At 42.1% G+C, this 17,734-nt stretch overlaps 3 protein-coding genes across 3 annotated transcripts in view; 2 read left to right on the forward strand and 1 right to left on the reverse strand.

Annotated features, from left to right (window-relative positions):
• Positions 1-2,656, forward strand: part of LOC108093653 (division abnormally delayed protein) — a 69,808-nt gene extending 67,152 nt beyond the window's left edge. The window contains exons 7-9 of the mRNA XM_043208615.1: positions 17-221; positions 284-422; positions 604-2,656. Coding sequence (XP_043064550.1) covers positions 17-221; positions 284-422; positions 604-764 — 505 coding nt within the window. The 3' untranslated portion in view covers positions 765-2,656. The remainder of the gene's footprint in view (positions 1-16; positions 222-283; positions 423-603) is intronic.
• Positions 2,657-2,857: 201 nt separating this feature from the next.
• Positions 2,858-5,620, forward strand: LOC108093892 (DNA replication licensing factor Mcm7). Its single transcript, XM_017194252.2, has 5 exons — positions 2,858-3,032; positions 3,091-3,460; positions 3,601-4,102; positions 4,163-5,220; positions 5,284-5,620. The coding sequence occupies exons 1-5, from the start codon at positions 3,002-3,004 to the stop codon at positions 5,483-5,485; spliced, it is 2,163 nt and encodes a 720-aa protein (XP_017049741.1). The 5' UTR covers positions 2,858-3,001; the 3' UTR covers positions 5,486-5,620.
• A 50-nt stretch (positions 5,621-5,670) lies between these two features.
• Positions 5,671-17,116, reverse strand: LOC108093901 (transient receptor potential cation channel subfamily A member 1). Its single transcript, XM_017194264.1, has 17 exons — positions 17,050-17,116; positions 15,524-15,713; positions 14,870-15,025; positions 12,480-12,636; positions 12,333-12,423; positions 12,070-12,265; positions 11,648-11,755; positions 10,735-10,923; positions 10,153-10,381; positions 8,941-9,521; positions 8,417-8,731; positions 7,864-7,971; positions 7,466-7,686; positions 6,925-7,402; positions 6,705-6,867; positions 6,380-6,652; positions 5,671-6,318 (listed from the first exon to the last, which is right to left on the reverse strand). The coding sequence occupies exons 2-17, from the start codon at positions 15,665-15,667 to the stop codon at positions 6,023-6,025; spliced, it is 3,705 nt and encodes a 1,234-aa protein (XP_017049753.1). The 5' UTR covers positions 15,668-15,713; positions 17,050-17,116; the 3' UTR covers positions 5,671-6,022.
• Between the last annotated feature and the right edge of the window lie 618 nt (positions 17,117-17,734).

The raw sequence follows: 17,734 nt of genomic DNA on the forward strand, positions 1-17,734 counted from the left end.
CGCTTTAATTGAACAGCTTCTGTGACGAGCAGCACTCTCGCAAGGATGAGCCCTGCTGGACAGGCGAACGCTTCGGGGATTACACCCAGTTGTTGAGTAAACCTGGAACTGATGGCCAGCGATACAATCCCGAGGTGCCCTTCAATTCGATGACTCAATTCAGCCAGCTGAACGAGCTGGTCGACAAGCTCATCAAGATCCGCAAGAGCATTGGAGCTGCGGTATGACTATATCTATAATTAATAATTGAGTTATTATTGAAATTAATGTTGGTTATTAACAGGCACCTTCGAACAGCATACAGTCGACTCACGACATCCAGAATGATATGGGAGAGGGTTCTGGTGGTGGCGAGGGCCAGATCGGCGATGACGAGGAGGAGTATGGAGGCGCACATGGTTCCGGGGACGGTTCCGGAGATGGTAAGATATTAAATCTTATATCTAAAACCATAAATAACATTTACAAAAGTTTATCCTGGAACTAATTGAAATATTATATTTAATCTGTGACATTTAACATAATTTAGTTATGAGAAACTTATTTAGATCATACTAGTTTGTATTAAATTTGTATTAAAAATTTAATTTTATTTTTTTTTAGGACCCCACACGCGCATCGAGGAAACCGAAGGCACCACAACCAACGACTTGGAGTCGCCGGACAGCGGCAAGTCGAGCGGGTCAAACCTGCTGGCAGCCAAGGCGACGTGGATGCTCTCGCTCCTCACTCTAGTCACAATGCTCTTCAGCAGTTGTAGTTAAGGATGCTGCCCCACCCGAGGGACTGGACGCACAATGTGCCCCGCTGCGAGGCAAGGAACGATGAAGGCACAACAAGAGCAACAAGAGCTAATGCACAAGAATCGAGTTAAATCATTAATTAACAACTATTATCATTATTATTATTATTTGTGTAATTCTTAAGTTGTTACAAGTAATTTATTAGGCCCTAAGCGCATTCATCTAGCAATCGACTAACAATTTACACACCAGAAGCGAAAAACTGAAACTGAACCCCTGAAGCGCACCTCTCCTTCTAGCTTTTCCAAATTTGGAGCTCATCGAATTTCCATGCCGCATCCAACTAGACTTGTGTGCCATATAAATGTGTTGGAGGTTTGCATACGGATCGAGTAATCGCTAAATATTACAATATGAAAATTACAAAAAAAAAATGAAGAAGAAAGAAAAATAGGCTCAAACTCAAGCAGAACCCTTTCCATAGAGTGTGCAGTTTGTTCAGATACATGTTAATATATATAGCGTACCGTACATAAAGCTCAATGTTCAAAGCAAGTTGTTCCTTTTCGGTGTAATTAACAAGTAAATAGAGACGAATTCAGAGGCGTGGCACCACATTCAATGGCTAGTTTTTGGAGCGATCACAAATATTATACGTAAAGGATATAAATCTGTTAGCTGTAGCTCAGTGAATGTTAAACTTAAACGAAATTATTGTTGTCTACACCTTTCGAACTGAAACGAATACGAACAATTTAGAAATTGATCAATTGGGTAAACGAAGCGAAATGCATACGAATGGAATTTAGTTGAGTAAACGCACTTTACGGAAAAACTAGAAGACTTACAGCTTTATACGCAAAACAAAAAACCGAGAAAAAAACACAAAACGAAAATCGATGAAAATCTATTGATAACATACGTACATTATATGTAGCATTATTTAAATTATATGAACAAAGAGAGAAGACCTTGGGGCAATGTCATGAAATGCATTCAGCTAATTAGAGTTTATGGGGCACTTCTGAAAGAGTTCTGAGAGAAAGTGCCGCAGAATGAAACGCAGAGTTCAGCGCACAAATCACGGTTCGCAGTCCGCAATCCGCAATTTGCAATTCGCAATCTGCAATTTCAAACGACACTATTGTTGCAATCTAACGGATACTTTACAGTGGGGCAGAGCGCTGCTGAATCAAATCCAGAGAGCAGCGCTGGCGACACTCTAAATAACAAATAAATCTATATATATATATATATATACAAATGAATATGAAATATGCATTAATACGAGTACGGCGCCAGCGATAAGAATGAAGTCTATATATATATATACACACATAAATGAATTAACTAATTAAATCGTAATTATATGCTAGTGCGTAAACTGTAACGATTAGCCCGTAACGTGTAAAAAGCAGAAACAGTTGATCGAGAACAACAAATTTAGTTAGTAGCAAATTAACAAAGGAAACGCCAACTGCCGCCGCACAAATCGAATTGGCACAAATATCGCTTAAATTTATGTGCGGGTGTGCTGGTTGAACTATGTATAATTATTATTTGTATCATTATTATTTAACTATTGCATGTGATTAATAATATTTAAGTTAAACGTAAACGCAACATATTAAATTGTAACTTATGTATACCGCAAACAGCCGCAATGTGCGAAAGGAAATCATCGTTGTAAATCTATTCGGAGATAACAAATGCGAATTGAAAATTGCACTAAAAATAAATGTACTACTTTTAGATGCCTAAAAACCAATAAATAATTATGTAACAAGAAAAGCAAGTCCAACAAGTTTATTGACAGCGAGACGCATTAGAGCTATGAGTAACGAAAACGAATACGAAAAACTTTTGTAAATTTCATTTAAAACCTGAATAAACGTCAATATTTGAAATTCAAATTTAACGTGGTCATTTTGGTTAAGCAATGTGGCAACGCTGGTGTACCCGCTAAAGGAGGATGTACTTGCTATGGTAGAGGGTGAATCGGTTTTGCTAGGACGGTGTACTTGCTAAGTGAAAGGGGTCACATCGCTTGGTGAGGAGGGTGTACTCGCTATCTCTTTTGGGTTTTTCGGTTAACTAAGGAACGGTCACACTAGCTCACTAAACGCATTTTTGGCGGGAAACATTATCATTATTTTCCCCGCATTTTCCGGCAGACAGCGTCCTGAAAAACACCTTGGGCAAGCAGCTGTCCTCAATTTATTGTTCTATACTCAACACACAAAAGAACCAAGCGCAAAATGGCTCGACGAGACTACGCTCAAGATAGAGGTAAATTTGTGTACCAATTTAGAAGGCATTAAATTACAAAATATTTATCAACTCACAGAATCCATCAAAACATTTCTGTCGGAGTTCTGTAAATGCGACGATGACGGCAAAAAGCAGTTTGTCTACGGATCGCAGTTGGTGAAACTGGCCCACCGGGAGCAGGTTCTGATCACCATCGATCTGGATGATCTGGCGGAATTCAATGAGAGTCTCGCCGAGGCGGTGATTGACAATTGCCGGAGATACACGTCGATTTTCAGCGATGTGATTGCCGAACTGCTGCCCAGCTACAAACAGCAGGAGGTGCACGCCAAGGACGCTCTGGATGTGTACATCGAACACCGTCTGATGATGGATTCCCGCACCCGGAATCCCATGGAGCAGCGCGACGAACGCAACAACTTCCCCTCGGAGCTGATGAAGCGATTGTAAGTGGTGGTTACTCTAATTTTACAGACAAACACGGGATGGTATAAAGAACGAAATTTAGCACTAATTTATATGAAACCTATTTTATAACCTTTTAGGTTAACTAATCATATAATAATAAGATCCCCTTCTCTTCCAGCGAGGTGGGTTTCAAACCCTTGTCCACCGAGAAGGCGCACTCCATTCGCGAGGTGAAGGCCCAGCACATTGGCAAACTGGTCACCGTTCGCGGCATCGTTACCCGCTGCACGGAGGTCAAGCCCATGATGGTGGTGGCCACCTATACTTGCGATCGCTGTGGCTCGGAAACCTATCAGCCGGTGAACTCGCTCTCCTTCACGCCCGTCCACGATTGTCCTTCGGATGACTGCCGAGTGAACAAGGCCGGAGGTCGTCTGTATCTGCAGACCCGAGGCTCCAAGTTCGTCAAGTTCCAGGAAGTCAAGATGCAGGAGCACAGCGACCAGGTGCCCGTGGGCCACATTCCCCGCAGCATGACCATCATGTGCCGCGGTGAGGTCACTCGATTGGCCCAGCCTGGCGACCACATCGTGGTCTCCGGTGTGTTCCTGCCGCTGATGCGCACTGGTTTCGCCCAGATGATCCAGGGTCTGCTCTCGGAGACCTTCCTTTCAGCTCACGTAAGTTGCTTTTAGAAAAACTTTAACATTCATCCAATAAATTCCTTATATTTCCCATAGCGCATCATTTGCATCAACAAAAACGATGAGATTTCGGACAAGGATGCCGAGCTGACTCCCGATGAGCTGGAGGAACTGGCCCAGGATGACTTCTACGAGCGTCTGGCCACCAGCTTGGCCCCCGAAATCTACGGCCATTTGGATGTGAAGAAGGCGCTACTTTTGCTCTTGGTTGGAGGAGTGGACAAACGCCCAGATGGAATGAAGATTCGTGGCAACATCAATATCTGTCTGATGGGAGATCCCGGTGTGGCCAAGTCGCAGCTGCTGGGCTACATCAGCCGATTGGCGGTGCGTTCGCAGTACACCACAGGTCGAGGATCCTCGGGAGTGGGTCTCACGGCTGCTGTGATGAAGGATCCACTGACTGGCGAGATGACACTGGAAGGAGGAGCTCTGGTGCTGGCCGATCAAGGAGTCTGCTGCATTGACGAGTTCGACAAGATGGCGGACCAGGATCGTACCGCCATTCACGAGGTGATGGAACAGCAGACCATCTCGATAGCCAAGGCTGGAATCATGACCACGCTGAATGCCCGCGTTTCCATTCTGGCCGCTGCCAATCCCGCGTTTGGAAGGTACAATCCCCGTCGCACCGTTGAGCAGAACATTCAGCTCCCTGCCGCTCTGCTCTCTCGTTTCGATCTGCTGTGGCTCATCCAGGACAAACCAGATCGCGACAATGACCTGCGTCTCGCCAAGCATATCACGTATGTGCACAGCCACAGCAAACAGCCACCGACTCGTGTCAAAGCCTTGGACATGAATCTCATGCGTCGCTATATTAACCTCTGCAAGCGCAAGAATCCCACCATTCCGGATGAGCTCACCGATTATATTGTGGGCGCCTATGTGGAGTTGCGACGCGAGGCTCGCAACCAGAAGGACATGACCTTCACCTCTGCTCGTAACCTGCTGGGCATCCTGCGTCTGTCCACCGCTTTGGCCAGGCTGCGTCTTTCGGACAGCGTGGAGAAGGATGATGTGGCTGAGGCCCTGCGTTTGCTGGAGATGTCAAAGGATTCGCTTAACCAAATCCATGAACACCAGAAGGGACAGTGAGTATTGCTCAAGATTTACAATGGCTACATATACTCACAAGTATTTATTTCTACTTTCAGTGTTCCCAACACTTCTGATCGCATTTTCGCCATCGTTCGCGAGCTCGCTGGCTCAGGAAAGGCAGTCAAGATCGCCGACATTATGGACCGCTGCACCACCAAGGGCTTCAAACCAGACCAAGTGGACAAATGCATTGACGATTACGAGGAACTCAATGTCTGGCAGGTCAACATGGGACGCACAAAGATCACATTCATGTAGATCGCCTCTTTCATTGTTCAACTTACAAATAGTAACTAAGTATTTGTCTCTTTATCGCCAATCGTTAATATTATTCCATACATTGTCACTTTACCATTTATCATTGTCATAAATAAATAAGAATTTTGTATTTGACTTGAGGACATTGTTTCCATTGTTTCAGTAATTAATCACTTTATAGTTCTGGGTAATATAATTTTATTTTATATACTTTTTAAAAGACATCCAAATAACAATGAATAACTTTTGCAAAGTGCATTTAAAACTACAATAGATCTTGTTGAAAGCCACAGCTTGTTCAAGTTACGAAAACAGCCCATGATCCTTGCCTATAAATTCGTTGTACAATTCCTTTAAGGACCTCACACGATACCATTTGCACATGCACACACACGATCCACGACGTCACTGTGGGACAACATTTGACACACACAAAAGGTGATATAAATAATATGGTGGCATAAGTAAGTTACATTTTTCTACTGAGGACAACACACAGATATAGTTATAGATGCGAGTCCCGCCAATCGGCAGGATCTACATGCTCTTGTTGAAGCTCAAGGCGGCTCGTAGTTTATTCCGGATTCTAGGGGAATTCCACCGATTTCCGCCCGCCGATCTTAGTCCCACCACGGATCGAAGTTCGTTGGGGGATATACCCTCATCCACGTCGTCTGCTTCGGTTTTTATCTCCATTTTCTGGACAATGAGCCGCACCAGCTGGTGTTGTTGCTCCAACATGCGGCTTATGTCGCGTAGTTTTCGTCTTTGTCGCTCCAATTCCGCATTGATATAGTCGTCATTGTTGTCGAAGGATATGGCGTCCATGGAGGCTTCATTATATAAGGGATTAAATCGGTTAAACCTATCCAAAATATGTCATCTATTACTTACAATCCTCAGTGAACGGATTGGAGAACCACTTGCGCAGGATGAAATCGCAGAAGCCAAGCTTGCACTTGGTCTCATTTGGGTACTCGATGAGCTCCATTTTGTCCACTCGCTGCAGCCAAACGTGCGGCAGCTTCCTCTCCAGCTCCGTGTGGAGCACCACCTGCATGGCCAACCTCTTCAGTTGGGCATTTCGACGCACTGACTCAATGTCGCCAACCGCCAAACCGATAAGCAGGTTCATCAGTAGAATGGGCATGAGGATCATGAAGACACCTAGGGTTATAAAATTCAATAAAGGGAAAATGCAAATGTGTATGTTGCATACTCAGAATCAAGAAGGAGGTCATGGGAACCTTCAACTGGTCGCGATAGTAGGTATTCACATAGGTGCCCACAAAGTCCAGCTCGCCCAGCATCATGGAGAAAGTTCTTAGCAAGGACATGGGTATATTGGAGAAGGACAAGTGGTTCGGTTGCGGGTCAATAATCTGTGGAAATAAATGCTTAAATTAATAGGAAACTCAATCTTTATTTGGTGCCCTTACCTTCGAAAGTAATATGTAGAAAGCCAATCCGAAAGCAATGATCAGTATGGAGAACACCATCAGCACCTTGATGAGCGTCTGCAAGATTTCGAGAAACATGACCACATAGATGCCCACCTGATCGAATCTCTGGAGGAACAATAGCAATCGGAACCAGGATAGAAACACGGCAATCGAGGCAGCCGAATAGTGAATTGTGGTGATACCACCATCCGGCTGAAAAGCCGGAGCCACCATCACCAAAGCCGAGATGTACAGAACCCAGGATATAAGGTTAACTGTCTCCAGGATATAGTGCACTTTCTGCTGGTAAATCTGTATGAGTTCCCGCAACGAATTGAGCAGTATGTAGACCACAATGACCACTGCACAGAAGAGTATCGCAGTGGTTCGATTTATGCGCTCCTGGCAGGAATCCAAGCGAATCTGGGATGCCACCGCAGGATTCTGCGAAAGATTCATTGTCAGCTGCTCCCAGCTGAAACAAAGGATTAGTTTTAATGCTTTCATTTACTAGTATGTTTTATAATTGAAAACTCACCCCATATTGCAGTACTGACTCATGGTTCTATTATCTCCAGCTTTTAATTCTATGTTGTTCATCATCAGCGAGGAATAGATGGTCACAAAGACCAGAAATATCGAGTAGATCAGCAGGTTGGCCAGGTGAAAGTACTTCCCATACGAGTTCCACTTCATCTGCAGATACTTCTGACTAAGCGGATGGGCCAGAAGTTCCACTCTGCCATGGGTGACCATTGTCTGTCCAAGGTTATATTGAAACATATCTCAGAAATGTGTTGAAGAACAAAAGATAAACATCCATACGACAACAAGATTCAAAAGCAAGACAAAGTGAGTTGGTTAGTGGGTTAGTTCTCGGGGACGATTCACAATTGCAGAGCTCTTTGATCAGTAAGAGAGTTCGAGGACACTCACGTTCACCACGGCCAAAGGCGAGGGTAGCCACTTGGGGTCATTGAACTCTTTGCGCTTGGCCTCAATCTGTTCGGGTGTCTTTTGATACGGCCAAAACGAATATTTTATCTAGATGGATTACCAATTAATGTTTAGAGATGATTGCTGCAAAGCTTTATGATGAACGATGGATCGTGAAGGCCCTTTTTCTGAACTCCATTCTAACTGATATTACTCCTCTCATTTATAGTCTAAATCCCTAAAGAAGGCATCCCCCATATTTAGATATGTGTCTTTTAAGGAAGGAAAAACAACACTGAAAACACACTCATGCAACAGATCTTTGAGGAATTCCAGTTTCCGCTTACATTTAAAGCTGGCAACGGAATCGGACTTGCTGTCGTAATTGACTCTCCGGTTTTCTCGTCAATCTTGGCAAACATAAATGGGCATTGCAAGAATGCGAAAGAGTACTTGATCTGGATACGATGATATCGATGGGAAATCAATTAGCTTCGATGGAATGATATGATGGAGAATAAAATAATTGCACCCTGGGAAACAACCCACTTACGTAGAAACTCTTCGAGTCCTTTTTGCAGTTGGCCTTGGTGATGCACTTATCCTGAACCGCCTCGAATACTTTGGGCATGGAGGCAATAAGAGCCAAAGTCACACAGGGATGCTTATCCGATCGCAGGGCCATGACCTCGTTGGCCCGCTCCTCGTGGGTCACCATGGCCAAGGCTGCCTCGGGATACTTGTAGTAGATGGCATAGTCGATGGCACTCATGTCCAGAACGTTGTAGAGCAGCTTGCAGCCCATGGACATCAAAACGGAGATTGCGTGAGGTTTGTTTTCCATTGTGGCTAGATGTAAGGCGGTGTTCTAAAAGGATAAGTATGAGCAAAGTAATAAAAATGATTTTTAAAATAAGTTTGGACTTTAATAACAAATAAGAGAGAGAGTTGGAAGACACTCGTATATACCTACACTACTCTTTAATTTAAAAACCTTTATAATATTTCATTTTGAAAATCTCAAATTCCTTGAAATTCCCAAATATTAATTATTTTATCCTTAATCTCTGCACTCACCCCATCCTTATCCACCTGATCAAGCAGATGTGAATGCACCGAGTGCAGCAATTCAATGGTTTCAGTGTATCCCGACATGGCCGCCAGCTGGAGGGGATTGCGTCCAGTGTGATCCCGATGGAGCAGGGCTCCTCGATTGAGCAGCAGTTGCACCACTCTGGTGTGTCCTTGCTGCGAGGATATGTGCAGCGGGGTCATGCCTGCACCATCGCTCTCGTTTATGATGAAGGACCCCTTCTCGGAATCCAGAAGTTGGCGAACCGTGTTGTATCTTCCGTAACGGGCGGCAAAGTGAAGCGGACTCTCGTTGTTGTTGTTCTTCAGATTGATGCAGGCTCCCAAGCGGATTAGGTTCTCCAGCGAGCGGATGTGGCCATCGCGACTGGCGTAGTGCAGTGGGGAGCAGCCCATGCTGTCCTTCTCGTTGAGCAGCAGCTTCAGCTGCGCATGCGTCTGGCAGTTGGCCACCTGCTCCGCAAAGTCCGTCAACCTTCCGCCGTTCATGATGACGAAGTGCAGCACGTTTCGAGCAGCGGCGTCCTTGACACTGATGCACGCCCCCAGGCGTATAAGGAGGTGCACTGGAAAAATTATATATTAGCATAAGTAATAAATATTTTTATTTTTATTTTAACAAATTAAATCTAGTATTTAATACTAAAGATAATGTACTGTAAGGCACTGGATACTAAGTCCTTCGGCCTGATATAAAGATATTTAATAATATTATATTATTTTACAGTCGAAGTGTAATAAATATATACCTAATATTCCCTAAAAATATTCAACAACATTTTTAGGTTGTTTTTGAGCAAAACGTGGCCAAATAAACTAATAGCAACTTAAAACCTAAACTAATTACCCACATCACTTCCCATCTGATTTTGAAAAGATTAATTTTTGTCCAATTTTCATTTTTTGTAAGAGGTAATATCGTAATTTGTTTATCAAAAATTGGTAAAAAAAATAAAATTGTCAAGGTTTGAATGCCAATTGATTTGAAATTAAATTACAAACTGCACAGTGTATTCAAAATTCTGACCATATTTACAATTTTTTCTTTCAAATTACTTAGTTTTTAGCGAGTTTTTATGGCTTCTGACAAAATTCAAACTTTTCTGGGCGTGTTCCTTTTATTGTGTTTATGATTTCGTTATAATTGGACAATTTAAAAGAGGCTATATAACATTTTTTAATGGCTTTGCAGCTCACCTGTTTTCCAACCGCTTCGAGATGCGGCCAACAGCAATGGAGAGCGGTGCTCCTTGTCCAGAGCATTTATATCCGCTCCTTCTGCCACCAAATAGGACACAATATCCGGGTGATCGAACATTGAGGCGCAATGTAGAGGTGTCATTTTCTGCACGTCCGTGCAACTGAGACACAGTCGCTTTTCCATCGGTTGCATTTCGAACATTAGCTTCACAATGTCAATGGCCCCCTAAAAAATAACAAATATAGGAAGAGAAGGGAAACCGTGTCGGATTCATTCATCCTTAGTGTGTATTTCAAAACATGGGAGTGCTTTGTTTTGTCAGCAACAAAGTCACGTTCGTCTTTGCGAATTTGCATAAGAATTTGTCAAATTAAAGTCAGCTCAGGACAGGAGGACACGAGCCGTGGCGAAACGAAGGGAAAGGAAACCACACAGCCACTTTTCATGGTCCCTGGGAGAAGCTTTAACGCTGTTTCCCTATCGCTTACTGACCAGGGAAACATGAGAGTTGCTGTTGGCTGCTTGGCGGCCTGTCAGTTAACCGCCGTTGAAGGATTTCCCGGGGAAACTCCACTCACCTGAGCACAGGCCAGGTGCACTGGCGTCGACAGATCGTGTTGCTGTGTGGATATCTTGGCCCCGGACTTGAGGCACAGCTCCACCGCCTTGATGTCGCCTCCGTGGACCGCCGAGTGGAGTGGCACGTTGCCCTCGGAGTCGTAGAAGGATATCATTTCCTCGCGGGTGCAGCCGCGCTGCTCGCCCCACTGTAAAATAAAATACGTGATTAGAACGGGGAAACTGATTCGTGTTTCCTCAGAAATAAACATAATTAATAAAATCGATTTGGTCAACGTTCAGGATGCTCTTCCCCAATTCCAAGAATAAAATATATTAGAGTATTATTATTTAATAATTCAAGTCCTTTAATCCCTTAAATACGACAGTTTGATTATATATTTTCGAACTTCATTTATCTTATCAATTTAATTATTTCCCTTGAAGAAATTTAAGTTTAAATTTAAAGAGCTAAAATATAAAAATGTATTTAATCTTATTTTGCCCCAGGAAATTTAATTGATATTTTGTAAAAAATGTTCACCCAAGTCAACGACCGACCCTTCCCGATTGTTCCAACATTTGATATTTTTTTCAGCTTAAACTTTGGGGAAAACATGTTTTCTTTCTGTCGTTCGTGAGAAAGATTGACCCCATGACAAACTTGATACTTTTTAAAGAGGACGCTGTCAACGCGGCGTATGCGCAACTTCAATCAGGGAGCAAGGGAAATAAAAATAAACGCAGCAGCAAGGAAAGTGCACAAAAGTTCAGAGGAGGGTTTAAATAAAAGGAATTAAGCAAATCGGTACGAATTCCAATCGGATACTTGCACAATAGAATAAAAGCGGGATGAGATGACATAGTTATTGGTTGGATGAACGATTCCATGCAACTAGTATATGCTAAAATCAGGGGAAACGGAAAACTTGCCTGGAAAAAGACCTCCATTGTCTTGGAGCTGGCATTCTTGGCCGCTTCATGTATGGGATAATAACCATTGTTACAGGGCTTACGGGGGCATGCATCGAACTCAGTTATCTGGAAGATACGATGAGTAATATAAAACGAATATATATATAGCTCTAATTTAATATGCTAACACTAGGGCACACACACACACACACAACCTTTAAGCAGGCAAACCCAAATTCTACGGAGGATACAAACCTTTTTTTCTGTTCTCTATGATAAATTAAACTTTTGTACGGTTGAGTGTGTTTCTCGATAGGGTGAAGGGTGAGCAAAGTTGATTAATGGTTCGATTTACATGGTTTAATGCAAATAAAATGCATGAATAAGTACTAAAGCGAAAATTAAAAGTCAAAATAATTACAAGGACTCACACCACTTACCAGGATGCGAGCGCACTCCTCGTGATCGTAAATGGCCGCCAAATGCAAGGCGGTCCTTCCGTGTTCGCCGCCCTGTTGGATGTCGATGACATTCCTGTACTGGCCCATCACTCTCAAGGACTTCACCTTGTTTAGCTCCGTGGCCAAGTGCACTGGAGCCTGTTTCTTTTCGTTGAGCACTCCCGTATCCACCGGACTGTGAGGAATTTGAGAAGAAATTTTAAGCTCTATCGCGCTAAATCAACCATCGCAAAGTCACTTACATGGACAACAAGTAGTCGAGCGCCTCGTACGAGTCGCTCTCGACGGCAATGTGAAGCGGGGTATTTCCCGCATTATCCTTGGCGTTAAAGTCTGTAAATCACAGTCGATAAGGACTTACTGCTTAAAGGCCAAAACCCCTCACTTACCGCCATTCTGGTCGCGGATGTACCGCAAAATGTTAACCCGATTGCGGGCAGCCGCCTGATGAGCAGCTGTTCGTCCTTTGGCATCCTTTAAGGCAATCCGAGAGTTGTCCGCCATGAAGAGACGCTTGAAGTCGTCAAGGTTCCCGGACTCAGCCGCCTGAAACGGAAGAGCAGGTGTCTCATAGTTTGTAGCAACTTCAATTAAAGCACTAAGCTCTGTTTACTATGCCAGCACTGAGAAAAAACTAGTGTTCTAATTCATTTTTAAAGATTATTTGTTTTAGGATGGTTGCTGAAATATTCTAGATTTTATTCCAAGTTTAGTTGAATTCCTTATATAAAAAGGACAACAAAATTATCAATTGTTTTTTTTACATTTTTTCTGTTCATTTTTTTTTTTAACTCTTTAATTTGTTTGTAATCTTTTGTTAAGCACTTATATTTTATAGAGTTCCAAGAATTCTGGCACTTTTTTTTATTTTATTCTCTTTAACGCGGCAAAGCGAAAGAAACCACTCTAAAAATTTAAGGTGAAGGTCCAGTTCTAATTATTTTCTAAAGAACTTTTTATTTGCCGTTTCAAGTGCAAGGCAAAGAGAGTACAAAACATCTTCCCACTGCAAAATGTCAATAAATCTTTAAACATTAACGCCACGAGGCAACTCAGTAATTCGATTGTCTTATTGCTTTTTCCGTTTTCCTCAATGAAAAAATACTATAAAGGGTGTTTTCTGGAAATATCCATCAGGAAAGTTTCGGTGAAAAGGGGGAAAAACTCTCCTTTAAACCTCTTAAGAGCTAATTTTCTAATTTGCTCGGGGTTAATTGAATGAATTCGAATTCGGCGTCCAGTAGTTTTACCTCGAGGTAGTCAACGATTTGTATCTTTGGCGACGAGGACATCCGCAGGATGCGTGCCCACTTTTTGGGCAGGTTAAGTGGGGCCATTGCAGTCATCTCCGCTCCGCGGGCACAGTTGCCCATCAGAAATCGCAGCGCACTCTTGGGGGTCTCCTTCTCGCCCGCTGTCATCGTCGACTTTAATTACATTTGCGTTTAGTTAGCAGATTAACTCTTATTGTCCCACGAGCTCAGTTCACATCGGGCGAGGATTCGAGAGCCTTGACTTAAGGATTTCTTCTGATATAATTTCCATAAGCGTTTGTTGGCCGAAGAACTCAGCTCAGATTTGCAGCTGTTACGTGTCGTTTGGCTTTTGTTTTAATTCCAACACTCAATTTGATTGCGTTTCGCAATCAGATAACTAGGTTTAGTTGCAACATGTAGTTTTTTGCTTAAAGAGTCCTGGCTTATGGGCTTTATTCTGATATAATTTCCATATGCCTTCGTTTTTTTGTATCAATTTAATTCTATTTTATGCATAGGTTGTTTGATTTTAATTCCGATCGATGCTCAATTACATTGCGGTAACCAGAAAAAAGGTATTTTAGATATGAGAACTTATAACTTTGATATGCATACGTTTCTCTAATTGCAAAAGTGTTTGTACTATAAATATAGTATATATTTATAAGTTAAAAGAATAAAAAGCTCGTAAATGCTTAAGGAAAAGCATCCAGTTAACAAATATTAAGTTTGAAATTTTATAATAAAACTTTAAACTAAACTTTGTTTGTGTAAATTGGTCCTAAAAAAAAATTTTCCTTTTCACTTTTTATTGCACGACAAAAGTCAAACAAGTATTATTATTAAAAGGGGTTTAAATATCCTTGTATATAATTAGGTATATTTTTAAATAGTTCCACTCGAATTTCGTAAATCTTTATTGAGTTAGGTAACCGCAATAAATGTCACAAATTGAATTTCTTTTGCAATGATTTTCTGGCAAAGTTAACTTGATTTTTGTAAGCGCGATGGAAATGAAATATCCGCAGGAAATAAAAGGTTAAGTTCACACAGGAAGAGCCGGGAATGACTGAAATCTCAGACCAAACACTCCTGCTTTTATAGCCAACTGGCAGCAGCTTCGGGTGCGTGTGCCAGAGGTCCTTTCAGAAGGATGTGCTTCGTGGATTTTCGTTCAATTCGCCAGTCAACGGCGGTTTCAATTTCAATCGCTGAATGTCAGAAGGACTTGTTGCGCCAAATCCATTTTTGTTAGTTTCTTTTTTAGAACGAATATATTTTATAATGCAATATTAAAAATTAAAAATCAAAATCAAATAAATCTTAAAACGAGTAAACTATTTCAGTTATTTCTTTTGGTAATCCTTTTGTATCTTAACATTTAAAACCCGAGTATGACATTCAATCGAGAAGCATTTATTATAGGTCTCGTTTGGGAAATGACCACGGTTCATCACTTTGGAGAATTGCAGCCCCCACCTGTATTTATCCTTTATTTTGTTTTTACCTCCCGATCGACTCACCCGCAATATCCTGAAGGGGCTGTCACGCAAGAGGCAGACCTCCGCCGGCGGTTCGGCTGGCAGGATGGCCTCCAGCGGGGTGTCCGCATCGTCGCCATCGATTTCTATGCGCTTGGGACCCGCGCTGCGCTCGATTATCATTGAGAATATCCAATACTGCAAAGGGATGTCAGTAATGTCAATAAATTTGAATAAAATATATGGCTAACCCTAATTGATAAAACCAATTCCGTGCAGAAAATTAAACAATAGTTTAACCATTATAATTAGGAGCAGAGATATGTTACTATAGTTATTTAATATTATGTTTGGTTGTGACTGCCATAATAAATGGTATCATAATTCATAATAATGAAGTGTTAATTAAATAACTTGTTTTCCTAGCTAAAAGAAATGTATAATGGACCTGAATAAAAATGTTTTTAATTCGCATAAAATGGCAATTTATTTTATAATAATGAATTCAAAGAACTGAAGTTTTGAACCATTTCAACTATAGTTTTAATTAAAGGGTATTCCAAATTAAATAATATTTGTTTTCCTACCCAAAGATAATGTTTAATGAATCTGAATGATGTACAGATTTTTTGGATTCGTTTACTGGACAACTACTTTTTTCCTTGGACATAAAAACTGTTGACTTTGGGCACTCACCTTGCTGTTCCGACCGGAGGTGGTGCCGCTGCCGCTGCTGTTGCTCCGCTGCTTGGGGAGGATCTTGGGCTGGGCCTCCATGAGGTCGGGGGGCGAGAGGGCGCCGCACTGGCCGCCGTAGACCCCGTTATAGAGCTTGGGCATCGTCGCACCGCTGGCTGCTGCAATCGTGAAGGGCCGCTGGTCGCGACTGTACATGGAGGTTAGTTTTTCGTTCGGATTTCGCCATTTATCACACATCATGGGGCGGCACAATCAGTGGGCTAATTAGATATTGATTGGGACTAAACGGTTTGCATACGCGTAAACCGACAGCAAAACCAATTTAGATAACCCGCCTGTCACATGATACAACCAGATATCTACTAGATAAACCCGAGGACGATAAAGACTCGGGAGAACCTTATCGGAGCAGGACCGAACAGCAACTGCAAATAGGGCTAACCGTGAAGTAACCCTTGGCCAATTTACACGCACTAAATGTCTGTATATATATATATATATATACTATATACGCGTTGGCCAGCAAGTCAATGGCCGTTTGTCATTTGCACAATTGTAGTCACTACCCCTGGGAATCGAAACGCCAACCCATTAACTGAAAGTGTCTAATTAATGGCTTGTTTATTTTCGCCAGAAGTTCAGCAGAAATTTGCATTATGCCAAGCCCCTGAAAATCCGGACTTACTCTATTTCCTCTAGGCTCATTTTGAACTGGTTTCGCCGAGCAAAGGATTCCAACTGCAAGCCCATTCGAATTGCGCAGAAAATTCCGGTCTTCCCAATTACATTACAATGATATCTATCGGACGATTTGGGCTGCGATTTCGCACTTCCTGCCCGCACTAATGAAATTGAAGTTGCAGCCCCAAAGGTAAGACAGAGCTCTGATTATTGAGCTACTGAGTTCCCAGGATGAGTTGACGAAACCCGAACCATTCGATTAGTGTAAGTGGTGATGGTCGGCAAATATCAGGGCAAACATCAGCCGACCGTCGGGTAAATAAATCCCTTAATTAAAAGGACACTTTATGGGCTTACTTTTTTGGTCAGGTTAAACGGTGTTCGGCAGCAAGCTTTTGATGTGTTGTAAAAATGTAGTAATTCCGGGCAAAGTAATTTCCATAATACATAAATATTATGTGCAACCAACTTTTATATGAACCATGAATTTTCAATATCCCTTAGCGGACTAAAAATAATACTATAGGATAGGAATTGAATATTGAAAACTATCAGAGGAAAGAAAAGTATTTATTATCTAGTATTATTCGTGAGTGGATTTTAATAATACATCTTAACACAATATTTTTTTAAAAATATATTCAAAAACCTATATTGTATTAACCAAAAATGTAGTTTTGCAAACCAAATAAAAAGGTTTCCAATAAAATTAAAAATGTGATAAATAAATAATAAATATTAACCAAAAATGTAGTTTTGCAAACCAAATAAAAAGGTTTCCAACAAAATTAAACATGTGATAAATAAATAATAAATATAATAATAAATAAATAATTTGTTACCTTATGTTTCTTGGAAATACTCGATTTTCAGCTCCTTTTTCACTCGATCAGCGTGTTTAGTATTTTCTCGGTGAGCAGCGAACGGGACGCACTTACATCTTCAGTCGACTTTGAACTTGAAAAACTTGAATTTGATTTTGATTTCCACCAAGACTAAAACAGAGCACACGGAGCAGGCACAACTGCGGCAGCAGCAGGAATTTTCCGAGCAGGAATATTCTGGCAGCGAGTTTAACCGCATTTAAGGCTGCTTGCCATATGTTGCACAGCCGATCCGTTCCTGCGACGTGGAGGAAGCACTACAAGGACTCGCGAGCAAGGACTCTGCAACGCCTGCAATGGCAACGGGTTGAGGCTGGGGCATGCAGCTAAATTAATTTGCAACTTTCACAATCGTGATGGACACCAGACACATTAATTATGGAACTTAATTAGCACCTTTGACGGGCAGAAAGGACTGCAAGGGGCTAGTTGTTTATGGGAACTTCCTGCTGAGTGATTTGCGAACCGACAGCTCCGATAGCTGGACACCAACTGAACGTGGCAGCCTTTTGGGCCCTCGAAGTTTCCCGGCCAGAACGGTTTCGACCAGTTCGGGGCGGTCCTGATAAGGTCCCTTAGCCTTTCGTCACTCTCGCCTCACTCGATTCGCGGAGAGTGTCGCCATTAACACATTAACACCACC

This window comes from Drosophila ficusphila, unplaced genomic scaffold, assembly GCF_018152265.1.
Source record: "Drosophila ficusphila isolate 14025-0441.05 unplaced genomic scaffold, ASM1815226v1 contig_106, whole genome shotgun sequence".
Taxonomy (NCBI): domain Eukaryota; kingdom Metazoa; phylum Arthropoda; class Insecta; order Diptera; family Drosophilidae; genus Drosophila; species Drosophila ficusphila.